General features: G+C 38.1%; 1 protein-coding gene across 2 annotated transcripts in view; it reads left to right on the plus strand.

Annotated features, from left to right (window-relative positions):
• The window catches only part of LOC122559083 (microphthalmia-associated transcription factor-like), a 171,995-nt gene that overhangs the window by 28,578 nt on the left and 118,806 nt on the right, over positions 1–24,611 (plus strand). For both annotated transcript variants that reach the window (XM_043708335.1, XM_043708336.1), the window contains exon 2: positions 4,576–4,825. In XM_043708335.1, coding sequence (XP_043564270.1) covers positions 4,576–4,825 — 250 coding nt within the window. The remainder of the gene's footprint in view (positions 1–4,575; positions 4,826–24,611) is intronic.

Consider the following 24,611-nt stretch of genomic DNA (forward strand, 5'->3'; position numbering starts at 1 on the left):
TTCAAATCTAACACCTCTTTTAGGACCACCAGTTTGAAATGTATCTCCTCTAAGTTTCCCTCCAACCCGACTTGAAAATACCGGTAGATTGCCATTCTTTCATCATCACTGGATCACATTCCTAACAGAACTGACTGGTCTTCCCTTCCACACCATCCTCCCTCTCAAATCATGCTGTCTTCTTTTTCACCCACTGATTCTTCTCTTTGTTTTTTTTCCCCAACCCTCTTCAAGATGTCCAGTTTCCACACTTCTATGGTAATATATAACTATCATTATTTACTGATTTTTCCAACTGCCAACCAGAATTCCCTCTTTGCTGAGTTCTTAAGCCACTTCAACTGCCCTTACAACACCTCTGTCTACTTATAAATAGTGTCCCATGAGTATAAACATGATTATTGTATGTAAACCTAACAGAATTACATGATGAACTTAAAACTTTAGCCAATCAGATGTATAAATTCACTTCACCGCTATAGAGTGTAGGTTTTCTTTTACAGATTTCCAAGTAGAAACTGACCACAGGAGAATACTTCCAATTATTTTGCTGTTGCACTCATCTTTAAAATTAGAAATGCCGAGCAGTGCTTGAAGTCTGTTATGGTGACTGTGGCATTGGAAGGAAATGATTTATGTGAAACAATATGCTGTACATGACAAATCATCTGGCCTGAAAGAGTTTGCAGCTTTCAAGAATGGATCAGCAAATATATATAAAATATTATAAGAAAAATAATTCTTTATTTTCCTCTGTAATTAGTGTGCAGGGCTAGGCCAGGAAAAGCTTTAAGTCGACATTTGATGCATGTTTTAATAGTTATCAAATATTTTATACATGCAAGTCTTTAAGTTTCTGATTTAATTACTGAATACAGATAAGGAATGAATACTTCATAAGGGGTTATATTTTAAATGGACTACTATGCCAAAGCTAGTATTTTCCCAGTATGTGTAATAAAATACATTCCATTTCAAATCCTTGCTGAGTTTGACTGAATTGTTCATACAGTTCATAACATAAATATCAACTTCTTTACTGGAGGCTTGTTTGGGAAGTTCAATAGATGGGTGATAGATCTTTTCGATGGATGATTATAGAGGCTAACTTCTCTTTGGAATATGTGCTTGATATATTAGAAGTTTTCGAGAAAAGTCTTGGTAATTTTTTTTTAAAATGGTTGCTAGTTCAGTTTGGCGAAAATGTTACATTTCACTCTTATTCCTCTTCCAATTCTACATTTAAAAAAGAAGTCTTTATTCAAAGAATGCAAGATTCCTTGGTTGACAGAGCAAATAAGTAACCTAAGCCCAGGGCTCAGTTGATCACACCTTTTTCTTAACTACTTGTGAGGTGTGAATATCAATGGTAGCATGAGTACGTCTTGCATCCTAAATTGCTTGTAATCTGATGCTGAGCCAGTTTAATGAAACACTGCATTCGTGAGGTGTAGGTACATCAGCAATGCTTTTGGGTAGTGCATTCCAGGATTTTGATCCAGTGATCATGAATGGTTTGTAACTTGGAGGAGGATGGTTTGTCACTTGGAGGAGGATGGACAAGTGGTAGTCTTTCCATGCTTCTTGTTCTAGGTGTCAGAGTTTGCTTGTTTCGAAAGCGGTGTATAGAGTGCTTTGGTGAGCCACTGTAGTGCAACTTGTAGATGTTACACATTGCTGCCAATGTGCACCAGTGGTCCTTTGGGTGTCAATCAAGTAGATTTCTTTGTCTTGGATGATTCTGAGCTTCTTGAGTGTTTGTTGAACTACACAAATCCAATCCTGACCTATGCTATATAGATGGTGGACAGACTTTTGGAAATCATCTAGTGAGTTAGCCATTTTCTGAATCTGCCTTTGTAGATCAAGTACTTGTATGGGCCAGTACATACAGAAGAACCTCAATTATCCAGCATTCAATTATTTGAATATCAGATTATCTGGCAAAGTCGCAAGGCCCTGATGCTTGGCTAAACTATGTTGTCTGGAATTTGATTAACTGAACAAAATACTCCCCACCTGTGCCCTTTGGATAATCAAGGTTCCTTTTTGTATCTGGATAATGCTAAACTCCAGAGTGTTAATGTTAGGTAATTCAATTATGGTAATGCTGTGGAATGTCAAGGGACAATGGTTAGATTCTCCCTTCCTGGAGATGGGCATTGCCTGGCACTTACATGAGAGTGTTACTTATCACTTATCAGCTCCAACCTCAATGTTGTCCTGATCTTGCTGCATATGGACAGTGACTGTTTCATTGTCTGAAGAATTGCAGAAGGTACTGAACATTGTGCATGCACAATGGATATCTCCACCTTTGATGTTATGATGGAGGGAAGGTCATTGATAAAGTAGCTGAAATTAGTTGGGTCTATGAAAACATCCTCAGGAAGTCCCAAAACAGTGTCCTGAGCTGAGATGCTTGGCTTTCAATAACTCCAATCATCATCCTTTGTGCTAGAGATGACTCCAACCTGCAGGCAGTTTTTCTCCTGATTTCCATTGACTTGAATGTTACTAGAACTCCATTAAATCCTTGAAATTTGAAAAAGAAAACACAAAAAACGAAATAGGAAATAGACAGGCCAGGCAGCAGAGGGAAGCAGAGTTAATATTTCATTTTAAGATGAACTTTCATCAGAAATGATGTCATACTCCACATTCCCTTGAAATTTCTTTCCAGCTGAGGTCAAAGGTCTGTGTGTGTGATAGCAACTTCTGGAACTGGTAGGTGGTGCTGCGATAGGTGTGCTGACTCTGATTGCTGGGCACGGAACCTTTGAGTGACACTCCCTCTGTTGCTGCCTCAATGTCAAGGGAAGTCACTTTCTTTCACCTCTGGCACTCACCGGTGTAACTCAGTTTGGAGCTGAATCCCCTGGCTGACTCCAAGCTGAGCATCGGTGAGCAGGCCATTCCTGAGCAAGTGTCGTTGCACAGCTCTATTAATGATACTTTACAATCACCATTCCTGTCCAATAGGTGATGTGATACAGTACCAGGTCAAGTTGCCTTCCTACTTACCCTGCCATATTTTTGGAAGTGCATGTTTTGTTTGCATATTCCCCTGATAGTTTGACTTGGATTAGAGAAACACAGACATGGCTATATGTCTTCTACTCCATGAATCATTCCTTGAATATTTGAGGCCAAATTTTATTGGGGAAAATTACAACCCTCTCCTTTGAAAATGGGTTGCGTTTGGTGCTGTTCAAAAAGGGGCAGGGGACCTGTTCACACCTGCTCCCTGCCTTAGTCTGGTTGGCTGCAATTTTAAATTGTAGATAGTGAAAACATCTGTCAGAGCACCCTGAGGTTCTTCTTTAATCTCATATCTTTTATTATTGAGGCCTGGTTGCTGTTATACTAAACTGAAGAGTGATGTTGGCTTTCCTGCCAGGGAAGAGCTGCACTGGGCATGAGAGGAAGTCCAAATGGAGGAGCTTCAAATGCTTTCTGTGGGACAGGGATGTAGGTTCTAAAGTTAACCATCTCCCCGTGTCGGCGGGGGGGGGGCATTTTTCTAGGGCCCTGTGGTTACCGCTGAACCAAACAATTCGAAAGGCTAGGGAGTTACTTCTTGATCTTTGATGGATGATAACACTTTGAGGTCCAACTGTTAAAGTTAAGTTCTCCTGCTGCATTTCGCAGAATGCAGTGCTGTCCAAGAGTTAAAATTGTACCATATATCTATAATGTTGACAGCCATGTCTGTGTAGATTGGTAATCTGTCTTATCTAGCTTTAGTATGAATTATTAAACTAAATTTAATATCTGTTCTTTGTCTGCAGTTTTAGCTTAGATTAGTTACAGTGTGGAAACAGGCCCTTTGGCCCAACAAGTCCACACTGACCCGCCGAAGCGTAACCCACACAGACCCATTCTCCTACATTTATCGCTTCACCTAACACTACGGGCAATTTAGCATGGCCAATTCACCTAACCTGCACATTTTTGGACTGTGGGAGGAAACCGGAGGAAACCCACAGAGACATGGGGAGGATGTGCAAACTCCACACAGTCAGTCGCCTGAGGCGGGAATTGAACCCGGGTTTCTGGCGCTGTGAGGCAGTAGTGCTAACCACTGTGCCACCGTGCTGCCCATGACATGACAGATGTCAGCCTGGCAATTGACTTAAAACTTTGCCCAGAACTGTTTAATACTTGGTTTAACTGTTTGCTAACTGAACGTTTCCAGTTATGTCATGTGTAGCTGAGAATATTGCCTGTCACGTAATTAAAATGGTCACCACTTCATAACGTTTTTTTCTGTAAATCCCTCAAGCACTTTCAGCTTGGTAACTTAGTCATTGTGATTTTGTGCTGAGCTTTTTTGCCACTTGTACTTTGTAAAGGAATTCGTCATCATCATTTAAATGAAGAAAAATACCTTGGAAGTGTATAGATTGCATATTGTCAAACTCTATGTGCCAGCTTTTAAATTTTCTGTCAGTTAAATTTTCTGAATTGCCAGCAGTATCCTCCTGTTAAAATGCATTTTTTTTTCTTTTCCTGCTCACCTCGTGTAGGATTCTAATAGAAGTCTGTTTTCTCCACTATTGGTTTCCACCACAGCAATTCATCAGAGCAGCAAGGATCAGCTAAACCCCCATTAACCTCCTCCAATATGACGTCACGAATACTGCTACGGCAGCAGCTCATGCGCGAGCAAATGCAGGAGCAAGAACGAAGAGAACAGCAGCAGCAGCAGCAGGCAGCACAGTTCATTCAGCAGCGAGTGCCAGTCAGCCAGACACAGGCCATCAACGTCAGCGTCCCCACCAGTCTACCCACAAATACCCAGGTGCCAATGGAAGTTCTCAAGGTATTGCTTAACCTTTATGTCTCTATTCCTTATTTGTCTGTGTACTACATGAGATAAGACTTATTAAGGTTATCAAGAGGATATTACTTTCCCTACTTTAGAGTAGTCACATCAGCAGCAGCAGAATTATGTACCATACAAATACTTTTCAGTTCTTACAATGAATGATTTTGAGAAGTCTTAAGTTTATTTGTGGTCTCTACAATACATTTTCTTTGAAAGCAACAGCAAGGTAAATTTAAAATGAAAACAACAGCTCAAAAGTTATTTCTTCGAAAGAGCATTTTGTCAGATGCCTGGACTTGAAGCTCATCACAGAAATGATCTAATACACGCTGGGTTTTCAACTCTTTGCCAGTGGTCACATTTAATCCTATTTCCTCCAATAAGTTTGATGTTTTCTAATCGGCCTGATTCTTCATCAAACAAGGAACTGCAGAAGCTTGTTAGTATCTCCCTATTATGTGGGATATAGTGAGTACCTTCCTAATTACGGCATGATCTCAATTTGAATAATACAAGAATTATGATTTTTGTTGTGAATCTGCATTTTGCTTCAAATATTCGAACGGTGTTCACATGTTGATCATCTACTTCATGTTCCTTATGTTACATTAAAAAACAAATAAAGAATAACTATATAAAATAGTTAGTTTCACAGTGGCTGAGTAATAGTTTCATTATTTATCTATAGTGTGTATCAAGCCTTTGATAATCTTTATGGTTACTGAAGCTTGTCAAAAAACAAGAAGCACCCTTTTGGTCTCTTTACCTGTTTGTTTTGTGTAGGTGCATTCTTAATGAAGTGTTTTGAAAGATATGAAAGTTTCATTTTTAAGTAATATTGGTCTGTTTTTAATGTTAAATTATTCTGTTTCTGTTGATGCAAAACCTGAATTCCATTTTATAAAATCCAAAATGGTTTATTCCATTTGTATGAATGAAACAGGGAAACTGCATGAAGCAGCATTGCTTCTTTTTGAGTTTTCTTTTAGCAATAATTTCCATTTTGTTCTCTAGGAACATGTCCTGTAAATCAGTCCTATTGGTATAATTTGATCAATGCTTGTAATCTGAATTCTTAAGCAAATGTGTTACTTCTGTCTGAATTGTACTTGATCATAGGTTGAGCAAAATTATGTTTAAAATCTAATCTCGCCTAACGCTCTGTCCGTAAGTAGTGGAACCTCAACTTTCACTTGGTGTAAAACTGCAATTGTTTCAGTAAAGCTATCATGGAATTGGAGTAAATTATTTGAGAGTTCATGTAGAAATGGTTAAAATAGGAAATTTATTGACAAAAATTGAGACTGTCTAGAATTGAGTTTCAAAGCTGGATTTTTCTGTTCAGGTCCATGTTTTTGGACTTTGCCAGGTTCGTGAAGATCCACCCCCAAGGGGGAGGTGAGGCATAATGATGGTAGGGATGTAGTGGGATAGTTGGGGGGAGCGTGAAGACAGTCACTCTTTAAGATTTTTCAAAGGAGTTCGCCTGATTAGGATGAAGACATGGTCCCTGCCCAGTTAAGTGTGAAAGGTAGGTTTGCCAAATTTGAGGGACAGCTGGAGGCCTAGCAGCTGAGAGTGGGTGTCAATATGAAGGGGTGGTTTATCCAACATTTTTCTGAAGTTGAAAGTCATATACAGTAGCCAGGCTCTCTCTGTGGGCTGGAAACAAAGAGGGGAAGGTGTGGGGTGCAAACAGCATGGAATCTGTAGATAAGATGGCCTTTAACTGAGTTGCATTTTGGCAGACAGGAAGGACTAGTTACCTCCTTCAGCCAGTTAATCTGGCTCCTGCTGGATCAAGAAAGTGGAACTAAATGGAAATCCACCATCTCCTTTAACCAACATTATCAAATTCCTCAGTGCATCTAATTAGCTGCCTTCCTCAAGGGCCCTGAACCTGTATTATCGAAAATCACTGGCATTGGAAATGGTGCAGGGAAATTGCTGGTAACAGTGTTTTTGTATTCTATCACCATTCCTGTCCTTGACAGTGCCCAGAAATTCAACCCTGGGTTCTAACACAATTCTCAGGATGGTGCATGAGGCTGTGGTGGCCCAGCTGATTCAGACAATACTTGGCTGCTCCACATAATTAATTTAGTCTAGGTAAGCTCAGGCGGTGTTTGACGAGGAGAATTTGGGCAGTCAATTGCCATCCACTGTTTCCTGCTTGAAGGGACAATGTGGAAATATTGAATGAGGAGATGATCAGTTGCAATCGAGGTGCTTCAGACTCAAATTGTTGATTGGTACAGCAGCGCATAGATATGGATTACTTGGGTACGACATAAGCTATGTGTGGAAATATTCTGCAGTAGGAACTGGGGATAGGAAAGTTGGAAAGAAGAGGAAAAGCACTTTGTGAAAGTTGGTTACATTTTCCAAGCTGAACAGGAGTCTTAAAACTCTGCAGAATGTCACGTGGAATAGATGGTTTTCAAATATAAAATAGGAATAAGTGCATGGTTATGCTGTGTGTTGTATGTGAAAGGTTCAAGGAGATGTAATATCTTACCATTGTATAGCATGATAATCATCAAGATGTTTTGAAAGTGTTTAACAAATAAAGAAATTAGTGATGTTTTGTTCTCTATGAATAAGTTTATTTGTCTAGCTTCATTTGTTTTATCTATGAACTTTTAGCAATTATGCTTTATTGTTTCTTTTATTCATTCACTGGATGAGATCATTCTGAATTGTTTGGGGACAGGTCAGGAATCAACCACTTTGCAATTGGTCTGGAGTCACATGTAGGCCAGACCGGGTAAGGATGGCAGATTCCCTTCCGTTAAAAAAAACATTAGTGTAACAGTTGGGGTTTTATGACAATCAGCTCTGAATTCGTGATCGTCATTAGACTCTTAATTCCAGTTTTTTAAAAATTGCATTCAAATTCCACCATCTGCTGTCATAGAATTTGAATCCAGGTCCCCAGGATGTTACCTAGATCTCTAGATTTAATAGTCTAGTGATAATACCATGAGGCCATTGCTTTCCCTAATTTAATATAGCAACCTTCTCTTGTGTGTTGCTATGTATTGAGCATTGACCTGTTTGCGTTTTATTAACATGTAAATCTGTACAGATTTCTATAAAGTTGACCAAAGGACAATTTCATAGTCATTACTGCCCACTGGCACACCTTCATTCGGCCCTTTTCATTTCTGTAGGTGGTCAGTGCACTTGCCTGACTCAGAAACCTCATTAATATATGTCAATTAAGCAAGGTGTTAGAAACTTTCCTCAGTGCAACCAATAGTAGGATTATTCAGGCCCTTTGAAGAAACAACTCCTGTTGTGCTTAGTCCTTATCCTTCCCAACCATGAAATGACCCTGATTGCTGTCCCCATCATTAGCATCCTTCACTTAGACCTGCTGCCTGTATAAATAACAACTTATTATATCATTGCTAAGCCATGCTCTGTCTGAAAATGATTCGATGCATTATCTGTCCAAAGTTTTGAAGTAGACAGTTGGATATGTTGAGCAGTTCATAAAATTGTTTCATCCTTGAAAGACATGTGTAGTTTTCTATCAGTGCTCTCTAGGAAATCTGATATTGTATTATTTGTGTGTAAATTTACTGTCTTAAATGCAAAGTTTTTTAAATTAAATCTACAGAATGAAAATTAAAGCATGATAAATTAGTTTGCTTTCACCGATTAGGAAATACTTTGATTCACTGTTGCTCACCAATAGTGATCAGTAAAGATAGCTGAGTATTTATTCTCTTTCTGTTCCATCTCTCAGGAAAAGTCTTTCACAATCTTCGCCATGCTCACTGAAACATCCTTCTCTAATAACCTTTGACTATTCTTTTCATTTTTTAAAGCTTCTTTAGGCCTGGTTTTTCAAATTTAGTGACCATTGCATCTGCGGGACACTATAATAGCAACATTGATGGAATTATAATGCAGGATGCCCAGCCAATAGTTGCACAACACGTGCTAACTTTTGGCAGAAAGTCCCAGTGATTAACAAGAGCCAGAAAAAATATCATTCCTCAGTTCATTTCACATCTTCAACTGCATTTATAAAACATAGCAGATAATTTTCAAACGTCTACCTTTTCAAATGTTCCTTGCTGCTTGATTTTTTAACTATGCTACTTCATTAGCAATATTTGCAAATGGGACACCCTATTTTTTAAAAATATTATTTTTTGTATCATGTGGTGGATCAATGGTTACTGTATGCTTGGCACTATTCTCTGATAGTAGTTGATTTTAAAGGGTGGCATGACCTGACTTTTTATTTTAGTGAAAAGTCATATATTTCTGTAAAGTATAGTGTAACAATTCTTTTGACTTTTGTATGGTTTGGATTTCTTCTGACCTTGTGATTGCATAACCTTTATTCAAGGGTCCCAAATCCTTTACAGCTAATGAAGCCCCTTTGAAATTTTGTCAGTAATGGGAACAGTGTGCAGTGAATTAACACATGGCATGGTTCCATGAACAACAGTGAATAATGACCAGATAATCTGTCCTGCTGATGTTGGTCGAGGGCTAAATATTGGCCGAGATACGAGAAGAACTCTTCTGTCCTTCTTTGAAAAACAAAGTGGGATCTTCGACGGCCCTGTGTTATGTCAAGCATTCCAATAGACATGTAATATACCTTTAAGGGACATGCCTGTGATGTCATCACTGAATGATAATGTGTGAACTTATGGTGTAACCGTCTCAGTCTCCATCTTACTGAGTCCACTGCACCATAGGATGCTGAGGGAGGTGTGCGACACTATACCTAAATTGTTAAGCTTAAGGCCAGACATAAAAGTGCTAATGATTATTGTGTACATGTGTAGATACCAGGTGTTGGAATAAAAGTTCAATGAATTCTTTGTAACTCACATCTCATTTGTGTGTTATGGTGTGAATATAAGTGCATTTGAAGATCATTACCTATCAACACGAATCATGGCATGATGACAGTGCAGTAATAAGTGCTACTAACTGCCTGAAAAAGAATCCTTGCTGCAGATTAGTCTGCCCTGGATTGTAAAGCACTTGGATGACTGACCATACTATGTTTGTGCTCATGCAGATTGCCAACTTAAATAGCCAAGGGGCAGATTCACCTTCTTCTTAAGTTGAAGTTCAAGACCTATCAAGCTAGAAGCCCCTTATCTCATTTATAACAATAAAAGACAAGTTCAGCCTCTTCCTGACAAAACAGCAATGTTACAGCTGTTAAAAAGATTTCTCATGAGTTTAAAAACAACCTCAGAAGCTAAAGTATTTCCTGCAAGCTTTTAATTCATATTGGCAATAAGAGGCCTTTGTCTCTTAAAGGCATAGGCTCACAGTCAGCAAAATGTCTTAAAGAGCCCACAACCATGAAAAATGAAGTAAAGTAGAAGCAAATGATGGAAAAATAAAAGGACAGAACAGGGAACCAAGTGAAAAAAAAAAGAACATACCAGCTCTGCACTCTGTTTTAATAAAAAGGAAAACTACAGACCTTCAGTAAGAAATGGAAAGCAGGCATTTGATAATGGATTGGGCAGCGAGTGATATCTTCACTGAATTAAGCAACACATGCATCTTTAATGCACAGATCCAGAGAGAAGAACTCTGAAATTTGTGCTTGCAATCTGCAAGTAGGGGCTTCGAAGAATAAATACATGAACCAGAAAAGAGAAGGAGATAATTTAAGGACCGGTTCAAGGTGCAAATTAACTTTTGATTAACAATCTCTAACCCATATTATATAAACTGAAATCCCAAATGTCTACTGATGACTTTCTCACCAGGTGCCATGGAAAAGGGAATGAGTGTGATTTCACCGAAGAGGACCTTGCAGGGACACTAATTGAATTGGTATTCACCTCTACTCTGATTAAAGCTTATAGGAAAGATCTGGGCAAGAAAAAGGACCAAACAATTTATGCCTTCTGGGGTCATAATGGCAGGCCAATATTAATTACATGCTTTAACTGCAGTCAGCACAATTGCTGCAGTTAGCAAAATGCATCAAACCAATCGGATCTGTCACAGGTGTTGCAATAACGCAGAAACTGCCCACGTTTTTTCTTTGCACCAGCGAAATATGTGGCACTAAAAAACTTTGGGTATGTATATGCAGAAAGGCTGGTTTCAAAAGCTATGCTTGACCCCAGAAGAAGATCTAGGTGACCAACAAGGGGTACAATGCATTTGCAGTATTCACTTGTCAAGGTGCAAGGATGTGTCTTTGAAGTCAGGTACAAGCTAGATACCTAGTCTAATTTCCAGAACATTGTCTGATGCTTCCTCAATCTCTTTTGCTGCTAAAAACTTCAATGTTGCCAATAAATGTCACTCTTCCAATGCACTCCTGGCTTCCTACATTATATGAAAGTAAAGAAAAAAAGAAGTGGGAGTAGCCATTCAGCCCTTCAAGCCTGCCCTGCCGTTCATTATGGATGATCATCCATTTCAATAGCTCCCCTCCCCCCCTCATCTTTTAATTCCTTCAGCCCCAAGTGTTACATTCATCTCCTTGAAATCATACAATGTTTTGGCCTCAGCTACTTTTTGTGGTAGCAAATTCCATGGGCTCACAACTCTCTGGGTGAAGAGATTTCTCCTCATCTCAGACCTAAATGTTTTACCCTGTATCCTTAGATTGTGATCTCTATTTCTGGACTCTCCCATTACCGGAAACATTCTTTCTGCATCTATCCTGTCTCGTCCTGTTAGAATTTTGTTGATTCCTGTGAGATCCTCCCTTTTATCCTTCTGAACTCCAGCAATCTAACTGATTTAACCTCTGCTTGTATACAGAGTCAAAGGGTCCTACAACGTGAAGACAGGCCCTTTGGCCAAAATTGGTCCATGCCGACGAATGTTCATTGACATCAAGTTGTCAAAAAGCCTTTTGAAAGTCCAAATAAATTCACAGCCATGGCTCCCCTCAACAGGTCGACTGGTTAAATTAGTAATCCAGAGCTGAAAATGTGTTGCTGGAACAGCGCAGCAGGCCAGGCAGCATCCAGAGAACAGGAGAATCGACGTTTCGGGCATAAGCCCTTCTTCAGGAATCCAGTAATCCAGTAGATTTGTTGAGCGCGATCTCCCTTTCATAAACTAATGCTACAGTTTATTCCTGTCACTATTTTCTGAATGTTTAATATTACTTCTTTCATTGTGGATTCTCATTTTCCTCATTATTGAAATCAGGCTAACTGGTTTATAATGCCTGGTTTTCTTTCTACCTCCTATATTAAACAGGGAAGTTATATTAGCTATTCTCCAATCTGAAGGAACTGTTTCAGAATTTAGAGAATCGTGGAAAATGACCCTGACTGCAGCCTTTATTCCAAGGGCCACTTTCTTCAGTTCTCCAGGATGTGGATTATCAGGTCCTGGAGAATTATTGATCTTGAATCCAAGCAATTTCACTAACACCATTTCCCACTAATACTGATTTTCAGCTCCTACCTTTCATTAAACCCTGTATTCCCCAACCTTTCTGGTATGTTATTTGTATCTTCTTTTATATAGTCAGTCAGCCATTTATTTGTCCCCGATTTATAAATTCCCCTGATTCTGACTGTGAGGGTCCTAACTACATTTGTCTTCGCCAACTTCTTATCCTCTCAAAGCTATCTTTTACAACTTTTACAGTCAGTTTATACATTCGCTGCAAGCCTCCCTGCGACGTAGGGAAAATGAAGAAAAAGAAATAAAAAAGATGTAACAGAGAGAGAAAAAGAATACAGCCAGCCTGGAGTGGACAGGCTCAGCCTCAATACTACCTGGTCCTTGCTCACTGGGAGACCCTGGGCTGGGGTGGACTGTGTTGCAGTTTAGGCATGCCCTCTTTGAAAAGTCATTGCCTTTTCATCGTCATCCCTTTCACATTACATTCCCCAAGTTATCATAGCCAACTTAGTTTCCTCTGTTTTGAATCAGGGCATCAGTCTCAGAATTAATTACGTCACTCTCTGTCTTGATGAGGCATACTATCATACTATGTTCGCTTATCCCCAAAGGAGTTTGCACAACCAAATTGCCAGTTATTCCTTTCTCTATGACATAATATCCAGTCTAGGATGGCTTGTTCTCTAATTGGCTCCTCAGTGTATTGGTCCAGAAAACCATCACTTCAGGAATTCCTCTGCTACAATATTGTTACTAATTTGATTTGTCTAATCTATATGCAGATTAAAGTTACCCATAACTATAGCTGTCCCTTTTTTGCATGCATCTCTAATTTCCTGTTTAATGCCATTATTAACATTACCCCTACAGTTTGGAGTGTAAGTACAATCTGCAGTAATATTTTTTGCCCCATGGTGTTTTTCAGTTCTGTCCATATAGATTCCACATCATCAGATCTAATATCCCTCCTCACTATTGTGTTAATTTCCTCATTAACCAAAGCAAAGCAACTCCGCCCCTTTTCCTTTTTATCTGTCCTTCCGCAATACTGAATGTCCCAGTTATTCAATTTCCATCTCTGATCAACCTGCAGCCATGTTTCCCTTAGCCTAACATGTTAATATATTTATGTGATTAATTCATTCATTTTATTATAAATACTCTGCATATTAAGGCACAAAGCCTTAAAGTTTGTTGTTATAACATTACTTCTCTTGTTACTATTATTTTTCACCCGTGTCCCATTCTGATCCTGGCCCTTAATTTCTGTATCGCTTTTCTTACTCCCCTTTCTATCTTTTGTTCCTGTCCTTGATTCCTCTTTTCCTGACTGCTTGCACAGGTTCCCATTCAACCTCTCCCCACCCACCCCAACTTAGTTTAAAGCCTCCCCAGTTACTGCAGCAAATGCAGCCCGAAGGACATCAGTACTGGTAATGCCCCGATGTTCTGGTCCCAGAGCCCTAGGAATCTGAAACCCTTCCCATTGCACCTTCTCCTCATCTCTTCACATATTAATCTGATGGATTCTCCCATTTTGATGCTGTGACATTGGAAGTAATCCTGAGATCAATAGCTTTGAGGTCCTACTTTTCAACTTTACAACTTTTATATTTTGCTTTCAGAATTTCATCCTTTTGCCTTCACAATAAGTTGCTACCCTCCTGTTAGAATGACCTAAAGCTGCTCTGAGGCATTCTTGACCCCAACACAAGGGAGACAACATACCATCCTGGAGTCTCGTTTACAGCCACAGAAATGCCTGTCTCAATCTTGGTTCTTCCAAATACTGATGACTATGTGCCTACTTGCATCAAGTCTGTGCTCACTGCTTTCTGTTAAACAGTGCCTTGGTTTTAATGTTTTTCTCTTGTGTTTAAGTTCCTTCATGATCTTGTTTTTCCCTATCTGTATTCTGTTCCTGCACTACAAAACCACCCACCCCATACCCAGATATCAGCACTCCTTTAATTATGGGTTTTTGAACATCATCAATTTTAATTGCTCCACCATGGTATCATGCATTCACTTTTGTAGACACCAAGTTCTGAAATTCCTTTCCAAGCTTTCTGACTCTCTTTCCTCATTCAATATCCTCCTTAACTTCATCTCCTTTTGGCTGTTCATTCCAATATTGCCTTATGCAGTTCTGTCAAATTTTGCTTGAGAGTGCTTGTGTGAAGGACCTTGGGACAGTTTATAAAATTAAAAGCATCATTTTGATGCAAGTTGTTAATTTGATTTCTTGGGTGACTTTCTTATATTGATGGCCTCCAATTTTGCTTTGCTAACAGGCAGAAGTATACTTCGTATCTATTCAATAACATCTTTCATAATTTTTTAAATCTCTATGATATCATCCTTCCATAGAAGAAAAGAAGAAATGCAGCTGATTTATTCTTTCCAGATAGCTATATCCTTTCTGTTCTTGTGTTACCCTTTTAATTCCTGTTTTCATCCTTCCTAGCATCTCTGCACATGAAGTTCCCAAACCATGAGCTGTGGGATGGGCAATTAGGATCGTGAACTTCCCTGTTCTGATGTAATGATCACTGTGGAGACAAATCTAGGCCCAAATAAAAGTCTTCAAATGGACCACATTGATAGAGCTACAACTCCCAAGCATGCTTTGTGGCAAACATTTGGTTGATTATCATAAGATTAAAGTCATGCAACATAGCCTTCATCTGTTGCTTTGAGTTTGATTGAGTGTTATTTGTCATTCTACTTTCTGGCAAGTTGTCTTTTTTTATGTCCTGCTTTGTGCCTCCTTCCTTGTGCACTTCCTCTGATCTTAGTGGTCCTCTCCTGAGTCCTCGGTCATGGGGTTGGAGATAGTAAGCAATGAGGAAGTGGCAACTGGGAGATTGGGAAACCAAGAGAGAGATGGTGAGCTTTCATATCACAAAAAGGGCAGAGGAATTCGTTTTCAGTGGCTGGGAATCAATTTGGGAAAGTTCAGAACATTCAAAAGAGTACAGTCTGGTTTTCTCAACTACATCTTTTATTTCCTTTCTTGATGTGGTAACTGTGTTTATAGGTAATACTTTTAGTATGATTTTAAACAAGATTTTACACAACTTAGCAAAACTTGAATACTTTTCAATTCTGTAAATAAACTCTAGTGTTCAGTTTACTTCCATAAATCCATAAGATATTGGAGCAGGATAAGACGATTCAGCCCATCAAGTTGCTCCACCATTCAATCTTACTACTGTGTTTCTCAACTCCATCCTCCTGCCTTCTCCCCTAACCCTTGATCCCTTTACCAATCAATAACTTATCTATCTCTGTCTCCAGTACACTTAATGACTTGGCCTCCACAGCCCTTTGTGGCAATAAGTTTCACAGATTAATCACTCTCTGGCTGAAGAAATTCCCCCTCATCTCCATTCTAAAGGGTCACGTCCCTACTGAGTGGAGACATCTTCAATGTGTCTCTACTCTACCCAGACTACTGTGTATTCTATAAGTTTCAATCTGATCACCCCCCCCCCATCCTTCTAAACTCTAGCAAGTATAGACCCAGAGTCCTCAATACTCATATGACAAGCTCTTCATCCCTGGGATCATTCTTGTAAACCTCTTTTAGACATCCTCCAACACCAGAACATCCTTCTTTAGATATGTGGCACAACACTGCATACAATATTCCACATGCAGTCTGACCAGAATCTCATATGGCCTGAGCAGTATACCTCTGGTCTTGTATTCTCAACCTGTTGAAATGAATGCTAACATTGCATTTGCTTTCCTAACTACCAACTGAACATGCATATTTTCCTTACGTGAATCCTGAACTAGGACTCCCAAATCCCTTAGTACTTAAGAGTTCTGAAGCCTTTTCCTATATAGAAAATAGTCAACACTTCTATTCTTCCTACTAAAGTGCATAACCTCACTCCTTCCCACATTGTATTCCATTGGCCACTTCTTTGCATACTCTCCTAGCCTGTCCAAGTCCTCTGCAATCTCCCTGACTCCTCAACATTTCTTGTCCCTCCATCTATCTTTGCGTCATCTGTGAATCGAGCAACAATGCCCTCAGTTCTTTTATCCAGGTCATTATTGTATAACATGAATAGCTGTGGTCCAAAGACGGATCTGTCTAGAATTCCACTAGTCACTATCCTTTCATTATCATCGTATAGACCGGTGTTTAATGCTAAATGATTAACCTGTTTATCTATTTACTGCTTTACAGCAATAAATTCTTATTGATAAAAAAAGTCCTTTTTTAAATCAAAACACGATAACTTGGACTTGCGCTTTGAAACTCATTTGTCAGTTATCTACCTAATGCATTAATTAATGCTGTCTTGTAATTAGTTCACCTCAGCCAATATACCTTCAAATTTATTGTCCTTCCGAAATGTGAAAAGTTTTTTTTAATTCCAAAGTTTGCATTGTTAAATTGTGAACAACACTGGCTTCAGCATTTAATCTGCAGGAACTCATTCCCACGTCTGTTTTTCTGAATAGTTACCCTTGAGACCATCTCTGCTTTCTGCCTTTAAACTAGCTAGCTATTCATTCTGCTACTTGTTTGCTGACTCCATATGGTGAGTTCAGTAGTTGGTTTATTGTATGATAACTTATCAAGATCTTCTGCAAATCTCAATTGTGTACATCTGAAATGTTTTATATCTATGTGCTACCTTATCTGTTACAATTGAGAATATATGATTATTATGTTTTGGACTGTACCTTTGATCTTCAATTAAAAATGAAAGAGTGATGTAGCTATTGTAAGTTCAGTCTGACGACAAGCCTGGCTTCGTTGAAGGACTGGCTGAGAGCATGTCAAGTTCTTATACTTGGGTACAAAGGAAATTAGCCGCTATACTAATAGTTAATAGTCATGCTGTTTCTAAGGTTTTGATAAAGAAGGAATAGAGAGAGAGGAAAGGAGCAGTTGGTTGGTCAGCTGAAAGAAGAAGTTGTAGCTTCATTGCAAGATACTGAAGGGATGAGGGAGTAAGACTGTCTGTAAGCAATGGGATGCATTCGCAGTCATTTGAAGAATCAGCAAGACAGTTCCAGATAGGATGGCATGAGGAGGATAATTAAAGTAAGTTTCACTGCTGGTAATGGACTTGGAAAACTGTTCAAAATCTAACAGAAGTATCTGTAAATGGTTGAAATTCCTACTTGGTGAAACAGGAAGATGTTGGAAGCTGGAAGTCATGTTGGACATTTTGCTGCAAGGACTGCAATTCTGAGAACAGTGTGACCTATGGTACAAATAAATGAGGAGCATTGCTTTCTTTAAAATTGAATTATGGATTGCTGGTAGAAACAATATTTAGTCAGAAGTTTTTTAGTAATTTGTTATGATAAAAGTTTAAAATGTAAATTCTAGTCATGTTGTTTCCAGCTACTAATTGGATGTTTTAATTTTGTTTTACACGTCATGAGTCTGTCAAGGAATCTTAATTCTTATGTTATGTCTCATGGTCAGTATCCCTCTAAGAGATATGCTTTGTTAATATCACTACTGTATAATAGCATGTGATCTGAGGGTATGAAGATCTCATATCACCTTATCTGGAACCACGTGACAGTTTACTAGAAATTTGTTTTTGTTTTGTAATCTAATAGTTTAACATTTGCTTGGATGCCTAGATACCTGAGGACTGTAATATTTATACATCAGACTTGGATTCTATTGGATTCTTCAATGCCACACTACCCACACTAAGTTTCTTATGTAATAGAATGTATGATGAACATTACCGCATCAGGTAAAACACCTTGCTAGAGGCGAATTCATTTCAATAATATATTCAATATTCAAATTGGTTAGGTGTCAGAATTACCAGGCCTTGATATCTTCAGTTTGCTCACATTTTTAAAAACATCTACCTTAAATCCAAAGTGGAGTGTATTAACCAAAAATTCATTCCCTGCTAAGCTACTTGAGTGACATTTAATGAGACAACTTGGAATGTCCATCACAATTATGGAGAGGCAATACTGTGATTTCACATGTGCAAATCACTTTGTATTTTCCCAGTCTGGGAAATCACACTTCAGTTTGAAGGATTTGCACTGTCAGCCTGTAATAAGATTTGAAGTTGCCTTCAGTCCAAACTTGAGACCCATTCATGCTTTCTCTGCAGTGGTATTGTTTCAAAATACAAATTCCCTGTAATTAGAATTATTAAAGTCACTTATCAATAAGGGAGACCTTTTCACAAGAGTCTGCCTTAAAAATTAATGTCCTTAAAAGCTTGGATACATTTTGCAAAAAATGCTTTACCATGTGGCATTGTGTTCTGAGAGCAAGTGTACAGGTAATGAGAATTAATTTATTTAACAAAGTTCTTTGCCAGAAATAGAAAGACTGAAAATAGTTGTATTGTTGCCTGTGTTCATTCTCCATTCCAAAAGTAAAAGCACTGTGTCCTAGTGTAGAGTTAAATATTTATAGTGTGAGGTGTTGACATTAATTTTGTCATAAATTGTAGTCTGTATTTGACTTCATCATTGAATCAAACTGCTACCGTTTTTATTAAATACAATAACTTGAATGGAGATGTAATTTTGTAAACAAGCGATAAAATGCACAATTCATTAAGTTTCTTCATTGTGTTTACAATTTGCAATTTAATTATTAGTTCAGTTCAGAAATAAGTCATGCTAATCAGCACAGATACTAGATTCCAATTAATGTTGCTTGAATACAGTTACACAAAAACATAACTGATTGTACATTATTCAAAGGTAAGTGATTTTAATGTATATTCAAATTGCAGGCTTTTAAAATTTTAATCTGAAAAGATAAGTATTGTAGATTACTTATATATAGATGTCATTGACATTCCTGTCCTGTGTGCCACAAAATATATATTCGCTTGTTCAGTGTTTTATGTCAATACTGATACCTTTGTACTTGATTTTGATAGCCTAAAATGAAAGCCACTGATAATTGCAAAAGCCGCTGTTTCAATCATCAACTTAGCTCTGATTTGTGCATAAGAAATTTTATTTCATGAATTCAGACGTAAAACCACTCTCAAATTGTTAACTATTGTTCACTATTCATAAGTAAAGTTTAATATAATAATTGAAGATAATTAAATCATCTTCGCAGCTCCAATCATTAGGATAAAATAGATAACAAGTCTAACCAGGATCAAATGATTGGCTGTAGTTGATAAGTAAAAGCTGGCTTTGGTGTCTTTGGCTCATTGGTAGTTTTCCATTACTTGAGAAATATTATAAAATGTGACCCTGCCATTCCCTGTGTTTTAAGGAACCCTACCTGTGAGCTTCACCGAGAATGTTTTAGCATGCAGTCAGCAGGAGTCTCTGGATTTATGCCAACCAGCGGAAAAGTACCATGCAAAAGTGAAGTTTGTTGTTCTATCCAATTCTAAGTAATTTTCCTTTGGAACTTTTTTTTCCTGAAACAGTTCAAAGTCATTCAAGTCACATTTAATGGCAAATAACAATTTAAAAGAGTTATGGGCCTTTATAGTTGTTCAGATAATTTGTACAATATATGTTCACTGCTGCAGAATGGTTCATTCACAGCAATATATAAACACTGATCAAAAGTCTATTTTACTACAAACAATCCTTAGTCAGTTATTACCCATTGTTTGTCTTTAACAAGTGAAAACCTCACTTACAATATTGTATGTTAATGTGTCGGCCATCAGTGATATTATCATACTGCTAATTATTGTCAACATGAGAATGCTCCATTATTGAAGTAGCACCTGCCTATCTGAAACAGGATACAGATAAGATGCAGACATGAAGATGGTAGTTCATGTTTGTGCCACTTAATTGTAAGCAATGACAATCTTAAATAAGCTTACCTTTAATGGCAATACCATAATAGTCCCCCCCATCATCATCATCATCCAGCGGGTCACCACTGACTAGAATCAGACCAACATCTTAATGTACAAAAGTGAAGACATGGTTTGTAATCATTGGCTCACCTTCTAACCACTGAAAACTGTTTCACAATCTACAAATTTGAAATCAGGTGTATTATTGAATGTTCACCCCATGTCTGAACATGTATAGTGAAAAATACCAGTGTTTGTGTGTTGCTACATTCGGTAAATCATAAAGTTTACAAGACCACCTTCTTTCCCTTCAAGGGAAACAAGAGCAGCAATGTTTTGAAAACCAAGAAAGCTCCAAGTTATACATCAGTCTGACCATTACATTCCTTCATCCCTCCTGGAATTCCTGAATAAATGTGACCCCGAGAGCATCTCCAAAAGTCAAACTTAAATGGTTCCAAGAGAGAACGTACAACAAACCTCTTAGGCCAATGAGTATGCCTTATCCAGGTTCCCCCATGCATTTAGATTGTCTTGGTATTATAAAGAATCTTTCTGTATAACAGAGAATACTGGAACCATTGGTTAAATTGCAACTTGATAGGAAGTTAGCATTTTATTTTAATTATGAAGCTTATGAAGTTGTTTTCAGAGCGTATGTTCAACTTCATTTATTCCAAGTCAGTGAAAGATGTCATGTGATCTACTCAAGTCTGCTTAGCAATGGGCCTGAGTGATGTGACTTTAATATTAAAGCGAGGTCTTTTGATGGCATAAACAGATGTTGATAACACATATAGGCACAAATTATGTGACTTGATAGCTATTGTGGAAATGTGGTGGTATTTATATTCTGGAAGAATAGGAGAAAAGGAAGTGAGGTAGTTGTGTTAAAAAAGGAAGGAGCCGAAAAAGTGTTGCTGGAAAAGCGCAGCAGGTCAGGCAGCATCCAAGGAGCAGGAGAATCGACGTTTCGGGCATGAGCCCTTCTTCAGGAATCTTCAGGGCTCAAGCCTGAAATGTCGATTCTCCTGCTCCTTGGATGCTGCCTGACCTGCTGCGCTTTTCCAGCAACACATTTTCGGCTCTGATCTCCAGCATCTGCAGTCCTCACTTTCTCCTCCTTAAAAAAGTAAGGTATCAGTTCAGCGGTGAGTAGTAATACAAGGGAAATACATCCTGATGAAGAATCAGTTTAGATGGAAATAAGGTAAAGCAGAGAAAGAAGTCATAGAAGGAATTAAGACAAAGTATAAATCAGGAAATAATGGAGGCCGTTGTCATGGGTGATATTAATCGGGTCGGGTACATTTTGGCGCTACCCTTTGGGTGCCGATCATTTGGCATCACTCTTTTGGCTCTAAATTGTTTTGGCGCTCATTACTTTGGCGCCGAGTTGTTTTGGTGCATTTGTCATATCCTGATTAAATGTCCCATCGACATACCAGACTTCTGAATCACGTAAAAAAACTACCCAGCTCTTTCTACCAAAAATAAAATTCTCTCATCTTCTTGACCACTAGCACCAATTAAAAACTCATCACATTGACCATTGCTCGTCACATAAAATTTGTACTTGTCACAGATCACTAACTCTTTTGAACTCAGAGGATTTGGAGGAGTAGAATTGATTTGATTTCATTTTCTTCGTATGATTTTTTTTCATAGCGTCTGAAGTTGGAAGTGCTGCCTGAGCAGCTTGCAAACTATTTTCAGTGCAAACATTTATAACTGATGACGGCACTTCAAAACTTTCCTCAGCTTTATGTTTTGCACTTGTTTTGATGGTAGCAACTTACACACTTACTGCTGAAGCACCATGAGAATGCCCGTTCACTTATTTCACTACTTCATGGTCTTTAGTGTGAATGCGACCTTTCCACTCGTTCTTTAATTCACATCTCCAAAACTTTAAAGATCGGTCGCTTTTGCTACATTTATCAAACACATATAGATAACCATCGTATGAAAATTTTGGTTTGTCTCTCTTGCTTAGAATGTCTTCAGCCATTTCTGGTATGGGCTCTACAATGAGAATGCCCGTTCACTTATTTCACTACTTCATGGTCTTTAGTGTGAATGCGACCTTTCCACTCGTTCTTTAATTCACATCTCCAAAACTTTAAAGATCGGGCACTTTTGCTACATTTATCAAACACATATAGATAACCATCGTGTGAAAATTTTGGTTTGTCTCTCTTGCTTAGAATGTATTCAGCCATTTCTGGTATGGGCTCTACAAGAAAATAGAAAGAAAATTGCATTACAGCTTTCCAATGTGAAGACAGAAAGGCTTAAGTGTCATCAAGGTAGTAGATGACTATTAACAATTGTTAAATGAGAAAATGATTACAAAACGAGCGGGTCGTGAGTCATCCTCTGTCCTTTAACCAAACAAGACTTTTTTAAATTCTGAATTGCCGCCAAAACAGCTCAATGCCAAAGTAATGAGCGCCAAAACTGTTCAGAGCCAAAATGGCAGGGCCAAATGATCGGCGCCAAATAGTCCCATTCTGATATGAATCTGCCTATTGACTATATATATCAGAGGGACAAAGGTTACATGGAAGATGAATTTATAGAGTACATCAGGGATTACTTAGAGCAGTACGTTGCAGAGTCGACTGGTTATTTTAGATCTAGTCATAAGTAATGATGTAGGATTAATAAAAGATTTTATAGTTAAGGATCCTCGAGGAGTCGAGATGACAACATGGTAGCATTTAAAATTCAGTTTGAGGCAAGTGACTTAGGACTCAAACTAAATGTTGTTAACTTCAATAAATGCAAGAACAGAGGTATGAAGAAAGAGTAAACGAAATCCAGATGGAAAAACAGACCCAGGGGAATCTCGGTGGTTGACCTGTGGTAGACATTTAACAGGTATTTCCGGAAAATTTTATTCTGGTCAAAAGGAAGGACTTGATGAGAAGAATCCATGGTTATCAAAGGCAATCAAAAAGTGAATCCAATTAAGAATTAAGGAATACAAAGCGGCAAAAACTAGTGGTAGGCTGGAGGGTTGTGATTTTTTTTGGAATTAGCAGTGGGTGACTATAAAGCTATTAAAGAGAAATCAAGTTGATTAAGATGGTAAATTGACAAGAAATGTGAAAAACAAGCAGAAAGAGCTTTCACGAATATATGTTAAGAAAGAGTGTAGTCAAAGTAAGATTTGATATGATTGGAAGATGAGATTTGGGAAAATGGCAGATAATTTAAACTAATATTTTGCAGTGGTCTTCATGATGAAGGACACTATAAATATCCCAAAGATTATGGATGAGCAAGGTGCTAATGGTGGAAAGATCTTATAACAGTCTTGAATACAAGGCACTAAGTATTTGGCCAATGAGTGGGATATGAGGCAAACAAGTTACCAAGACCTAATGCTTGCATTCAAGGAAGTGGCAACAGAGACAGTTGAAATATGGCAGAATACCCAAGATTCTGGCATGGTACATATGGATTGGAAAACTAGTAGTGTTTAGACCCCTTTTGAAGAAGTGAGGAAGACCGAAAGCAGGGAATTCTTAGACAGTTAGATTAACATCTGTCATTGGGTAAATGCTAAGGTCCATTATTAAGGATGAAATAGCAGAACATTAAGAAAAACATTACAATTAAACAGAGTTGGCATGGTTTTAAGTAGTGACTTCATGTTTGAAAAATGTGCTCGAGTTCTTTGAGGATATAACCAGCAGTGTTGACAAAAGGAAACATTAGATGTAATGTATTTGGATTTCCAGAAGGCATTTAATAAGTTACCACATAAACAGTGATTGCAGAAGAAAGGAGCTCACAGTATTGGTGGTAATGTGTTTGCATAAATTAAGGATCGTTTTACAGAATCCAGGGAGTCAAACTTAACGGACTTTTTTCATGTTGAAAAGAGTTAACTAGTGAAGTGCTTCAAGGATCAGTCATGAGGCCTCAATTCATTATTATTTATATTAATGACTTGGTGAAGGAAGGGTAATAAACTTTAATGTATTCAATTTTGTGTATGATAAAGATGTAAGTGGGCAGGGCATGTTTTGATGACAGCATTGGGAATCTGCAAAGGGGGAAGATCAATTAAGTGAATGGGTAAAAAGTTTGCAGATGGAATTTCATGTTGGGAAATATAAAGTAGGAAGAATCAGAATGTAGACTGATTAAAAGAAGAGAGACGCCAACAAAATGCAGCATAGGCACCTTCGGGTTTCCTTGTGCATTAAACAAAAAAGTTAGCATGTGGGTGCAGAAACTATTTCAGAAGACAAATGAAATATTTGAGTATTTACTGTCAGGGGATACTAGTTTGGAAATAGAGAAGTCTTGTTATAATTGTAAGGTTGTTAGTGAGGTTACACCGAATGTACTGTGTATAATTTTAACTCTGCATTTAAGAAAAGATGTAGAGGCATTGAAGACCAATCAAAAGAAACTCGCCAGACTGATTCCTGGGATGAAGTGGTTGACTTATCAAGAACAGTTAAACAGGTTCTGCCTATTTCATTAGAGTTTAGATGAAATGTGAGCTGATGTTATTGAAATATAAGATTCTGAAGAGTCTAGACAGAGTAGGTGTTGAGAAGATGTTTACTGGGAGATCTTGA

The sequence above is a fragment of the Chiloscyllium plagiosum genome, chromosome 18 (genome assembly GCF_004010195.1).
Source record: "Chiloscyllium plagiosum isolate BGI_BamShark_2017 chromosome 18, ASM401019v2, whole genome shotgun sequence".
Taxonomy (NCBI): domain Eukaryota; kingdom Metazoa; phylum Chordata; class Chondrichthyes; order Orectolobiformes; family Hemiscylliidae; genus Chiloscyllium; species Chiloscyllium plagiosum.